Raw genomic sequence first — 5,677 nt, forward strand, 5'->3', positions numbered from 1 at the left:
TAGTACAGAGTTCCAGTGGTGGCACAAAAGATGCAAATATTCTGAATCTTCAAGTACAACAACATTCTTTGTTCAGGACATAGAATGTATTATAATGTTATTAGGGAAATTTTGCCTCCTAAACCATGTCTCTTAGCTTCCTGGTTAGGTTTGTTAACACTCAATTAAAACAATCTGGAATATCCAAAATTTAAGTCTCAGAAATTTTTTAAATGCTCACTTTATTCCAGAGCACCCAATCACTTTGTCATATCATTCTAAATGTAGTCCCAAATTCAATTTACTTCTTCCATCCACTATTTTCTAACCAAAGAGCTCAATGATTATGGAGCCTTACAAAAAAGCTTTGCACCAAACAAAAGAAATAGAATACAGTGCTACAGTTAAAATAAAAGATCAGACATATACCTCCACTACCAAAAGAAAGGACCATGTTAAATATCTTAATCCCATATTGTGTGTCTCATTTCTCCTTTGGGTTAGGTCTTATCTTGAGTTAGTTTGTTTTCCTTTGGTTTCAAATTATTATTCAAAGTAATAGCACCTTTGTTCTTGGACATATTCACAGAGTGGGGTATTGCTATCTAAGTAAAAGGAACCAGAGTCTGTTCTCTCTCTTCCATGGTAACCTCTGGCCTCAGAGTCTCTTGTCTGCTTATCATCCACATCCTGACTCTATCTTCTCATGGTCCCTGACTGACTCGATCCAGACTCTTGCTTTTGCCTTTCCCCACTCCGTGTGTTTATACTGCTTGATAAATACCTATATCTATACTCTTCAGTTACCATAGGGTCTTGGCTATCAAGTGAGTGACTGCCACTTGACTGCTCATAGCTGTCACTTGATTGACCATGACTATATACTTGTCTATCATTGGTGCTGAATCCAGATTGACCCTGGATATCTCCTGATTGTCCATCACTTGATCCCTGTGTTGCTAAATTTGTGCTGGATCATAGCAACTCATGAGATGTATCTCCCAAGAGCTGCTGGCTGGATCCATGTATACCTATTGTATTGAACTCTGATTGTCTATGCCTCAATCCTAATTGTTCATGAATCTTTTCCCCACAATCTTCTGAATGCCCTGTACTATCACTATGGGATCCTTGACTCCTAGTTGAACTAGAATCTGAATGGCTGTGAGCTGCTAAGGATTTTCCATGGCCAGATACAGAGTGGTCACTTGGCTGACTGCTATGAGTGGATCCCTGCCTTCCAGATTGAACATGGATGTCTCTTGACTGTTTCTGAGTTGGTACTGAATTCCCATGGCTAGATCCCTGCCTTCTAGTTATACTGAATCCAGAATGATTATGGGAATCAGCTGACTGCCTTGTCTTTGACTGTCCATGACTTGAATCTTGTCTTCTTGCTCTGTTGCTTTTGATCCCGTATGGTCAAAACTAGAAACTGATTGTCCATGTCTAGACACTTGCTTGGTTGCAGCTCTATCTGTTGACCTCAAAGGACTAGAATTACGACTCCTTGTTCTGCTGGCCCCAGAAGGTCCATACCCAGACTGCCCATAGTCATATGCTGCACTTCCATAACTGCCATGTTTCCACCCTTGACCTGATCCATGTCTTTGTCTTCCACTAATCTGTGACTGAGAATGACATACCAGATTGAGCATGGCTGCTACTTGACTGTTTTTAGGCTATCGCTTGACTGCCTATGTGTATCATGTGACTGTGTATGGCTGGACCCATGTCTCTCTATTGTGCCAGATACTAAATGTCCATGGGTAGATGTGGTCTGCCTACGAGCTGACTGTGAGTGTGTAGATTTGTCTCCTGTGTGTCCATGGAAAGATACCTCTTTCCCTGAACTTCTGGATCCTGATTGTTCATGAGTCGACATCTGCCCTTGATCTGATACTGAGCGCTTAGATGTATCTCCTGAATGTTCATGTGCTCTGCTTGTATTAGTGACTGAATGTTTGGGTGCAGACCCAGAATGTTCATGAGTGTATTCTGAGAGTCTCTGTGAGACTTCTGAATGCCTTTCACTGTCACTGGACTCACTGTGACTAGATCCCTGTCTTCCAGCTGTACTGGATCCTGACCATGTGGATTGTCTATGACTAGAGTGGCCGTGTCTAGTGGTATCTCCTGACTGTTCATGAGCAGTTCCCTGTCTCCCTCTAACTGTGGATCCTGACTGTCCATGTTGAGGTCCAGCCTGCCCATGAGCGGATCCTGAGTGTCTCTGAGACTTCTGAATGCCTTTCACTGTCGCTGGACACTGTGACTAGATCCCTGTCTTCCAGCTGTATCGGACGCAGACTGTGTGGACTGTGTGGTGTCTCCTGACTGTCCGTGAGCAGTTCCCAGTCTCCCTTTACCTGTGGATCCTGACTCTCCATGTTGAGATCCAGTTTGCCCATGAACAGTTCTCTGTTTCTCTCTAACTGTGGATCCTGACTGGCCATGTTGAGATCCAACCTGCCCATGAGTGGATCCTGAGTGTCTGTGTGAGACTCCTGAATGCCTTTCACTGTCACTGAACTCACTCTGACTAATCCTTTTCTTCCACTTCTGCTGGATTCTTCTTATGCAGAATATTCACGACTTGTCTCGTTATGTGTCATGGTATCCCTTGACTCACCATGAGTAGATTCTTGTCTTCTTGTGCTAGATTCTGATTGTTCATGGGTCATTGCTGTATCTCCATGACCTATACCAGAGTGTCTACTTCTGTCTCCTGATTGTCCATGGGTTGTATTTTTATTTCTACTTGTATTAGATCTCGATTCTCTATGGTCGTTTCCAGAATGTCCATGGGTAAATGCTGAATATCTTTCCCAGTTATCTGACTTGCCTTCACTGTCATTTGACTGGATATGTGTTGTTTCCTGCCTTCTGGACGGTCTCCTTTCCTGACCTGATCCTGGCCTTTTCTGGCTATGTCCATGAATGCTGTCATTATCGTCAGTGTGACTTCCTGGTATCCTGTGACCCCTGTTTCTTTCATTATCACTCTGAGTAGTTCTTTCCTGACTGCTTCCTCTTGTTTGACTGTGGGGTGAATTTGATGTTGGTTTTCTACATATTGGACACTTTTTGCTTGAACTAGGCCCATTGCTTCCTTGTCTACTTACCCTAGATTTATTTTTGTCATAGCCAGAGGATTGACCTGGGCTAGACCCATGTTGTCCAAAGCCAGAAGACCGACTTGAACCGACCATGTTGGCTAAAGCCAGATGATTGACTTGAGCTAGACCCTTGTTGGCCATAGCCAGATTGCCCTGATCTAGACACATGGTGTCCAAAGCTAGAGGACTGACCTGAGCCAGATCCATGTTGTCCAAAGCCAGAGGACTGACCTGGTCCAAACCCATGTTGTCCAAAGCCAGGAGACTGACCTGAGCTGAATCTATGTTGACCACATTTAGAAAATTCATTTGAACCAGGCCCTTTTTGGTGAGAATTTGAAGAGTATCCATGGGAACCAGATCCATGTTGAGCATAAATAGAAGACTGACGTACTCCAGACTCATATTGTCCACAACAAGAGGACTGACTTGAATTTGTTCCCTGTTGTCCTCCACAGTTCTGTGGCTGACCACATGCTCTAGATCCATATCCTCTCTGACTAGAAGACTGGCTACAGGAGCTAGGCTCATGTTGACCATATCCAGAGGACTGACTTCCTGAGATATATCTGTGACCTTCTTTTCCACTACTTCCTGATTGATAACCTGATTGGGTATAGCTAGATTAGTTTCCTTGCCCTCCAAATCTACCTGCCTGACAAGAACTAGAAGCGTTTTGTAGCCTTCCACACCCACCTGAACTGCTGGAACCACATGCGTGGCTTTCCCTTCAACCATTTCCTGAACTTTTAGAGCTAGACCCAAGTTTTTGTCCTGCACTCCTTGACTAAGTAAAGTTTGATTCATGTTCACTATCATCTAATCCACGTGACAGACCACCATGACCTTTCCTTCCCCCACTCTTTGATCCAGATTCAGGTTCATATTCCTCCCCAGATTCCCTAGAGGGGCTAACATGTGACTTGTTTCTTTTTTCCTCCAGCTCTCCAGAGCTGGAACCATGTCTTTCTTTGCCACTACTCTATGAGTGACCAGAGCTGGACCCAAGGAGCCTTTTTTCAGATCCCTTTTGGCTCTCTGAGCTAGATAAACCACATTGCCTTCCCAGCCTCCTAGAGCTGGACCCACATCTATGTTTCACAGTTCCCCTCGAGCTCTCAGAACCATAACCATGCTCCTCTCCCTCACTGCAACTTGAATATCTGTAAACTGATTTTTGTCTGGATGTATCCTCTTCTTCCTCTTCTGCTTCATTTTCTTCCTCTTGGTGTCGGAGACCATGTCTGTGCTTCTTTGACCCTGAAGCTTTGCAGTATTCTTTGCTGAGAACCTTGTTGCAAGCCATAGCCAGCTTGAATACCATCAGAAGAAACTCAGTAAAGTCCACTCTTTGGTCATGATTTCGATCTAGCATATGCATGATGACACCACTGTGTCTGGATCATCTGGGTTCTGTATACAAGCAACACATCAAAGGAGACCTGGTCAGCCTAGTCCATATTCTCAGCTAAAATATTTGGGTAGAGCTATAGAATTGTGAATGTTTGATGTTAGATATTTTAATCCAACCAAGAAATACTTTAGGCTAAGGCAGCCTAACAGCACCTAGCAGGTGTGAAGAGGTGATAGAAAGGAATAAAAGCTATTGGAATCCTCAGCAGGATACAGTTCAAGGACCTAAGCTAGAAAACTAGGTACTCAGGTATGGCATACAGGAAGGAGCTGAATAAACCAAGTTCAGTACCTGGTGTATTTTAGTTTTACATACATTTTAAGTCTTGCATACTAATATATTCTATGTTACGATCTATAATTTTTTTTTTTTTTGCAGTACGCGGGCCTCTCACTGTTGTGGCCTCTCCTGTTGTGGAGCACAGGCTCTGGACGTGCAGGCTCAGCGGCCATGGCTCATGGGCCCAGCCGCTCCACGGCATGTGGGATCTTCCCGGACCGGGGCATGAACCCGTGTCCCCTGCATCGGCAGGCGGACTCTCAACCACTGCGCCACCAGGGAAGCCCATGATCTATAATTTTGAAGCTAATAGTTGATGGAAGTAGATGAAAAAAATGCTTGTATTTTGTTTTCAGATTTTAGTCACCTTGGCTACTTGATTGACTCCCCTTATAGATGTTTTCCCTCTCTTATACCTTTTCTTCCTCATTTACTAGGGTAATTTATAAATTGATATCTTAGCACAAATTTATTTTCTGCTATTTTAGAAGGAAAAACCTGGGGGCATGAAAAAGTCTCAAGGTCTGCATTGTGGGAGTGTACAGGAAAGTGAGGAAGAAAACATTCACCTTTCTAAAAGTAAACACTGCCTCAACAGACTTTTGGATGTCCTCAAAAAGTACTGCTCATAGAGTTAGCTCAAAGGCCATGGGGACTGTGCACTTTTTAGCTACTCTTTAGTCATATAACAGAGAATGTACAGGACCCTAGCAGCTTTCAGTCCTGGCACATGGTCCTCACCTTCAGAACTGGACGAAACTCTTTCTCCAGGAGTTCCTTTAGTTCATCCTTGCTCAGTGTGCCACACTTCCCATCCTTCTTGGTGTATTTGTAGAAAACATCAGTGACAGTGACAACACTTCTCAAGAGGTTGGTCATCTTTTTG

At 43.7% G+C, this 5,677-nt stretch overlaps 1 protein-coding gene and 1 pseudogene across 2 annotated transcripts; both read right to left on the bottom strand.

Annotated features, from left to right (window-relative positions):
• Positions 1-525: 525 nt before the first annotated feature.
• Positions 526-1,637, bottom strand: LOC307197398 (filaggrin-2-like; the record flags this gene model as incomplete). Its single annotated transcript, XM_079943219.1, is given in 4 exon segments — positions 526-675; positions 679-954; positions 958-1,373; positions 1,376-1,637. Coding segments are annotated over 4 exon segments (1,104 nt in total).
• A 1,507-nt stretch (positions 1,638-3,144) lies between these two features.
• Positions 3,145-4,479, bottom strand: LOC307197456 (annotated as a pseudogene). The gene has a single exon. The product of its transcript is annotated as an uncharacterized misc_RNA (transcript).
• Positions 4,480-5,677: the final 1,198 nt, after the last annotated feature.

The sequence above is a fragment of the Stenella coeruleoalba genome (genome assembly GCF_951394435.1).
Source record: "Stenella coeruleoalba genome assembly, chromosome: 1".
Lineage (NCBI taxonomy): Eukaryota > Metazoa > Chordata > Mammalia > Artiodactyla > Delphinidae > Stenella > Stenella coeruleoalba.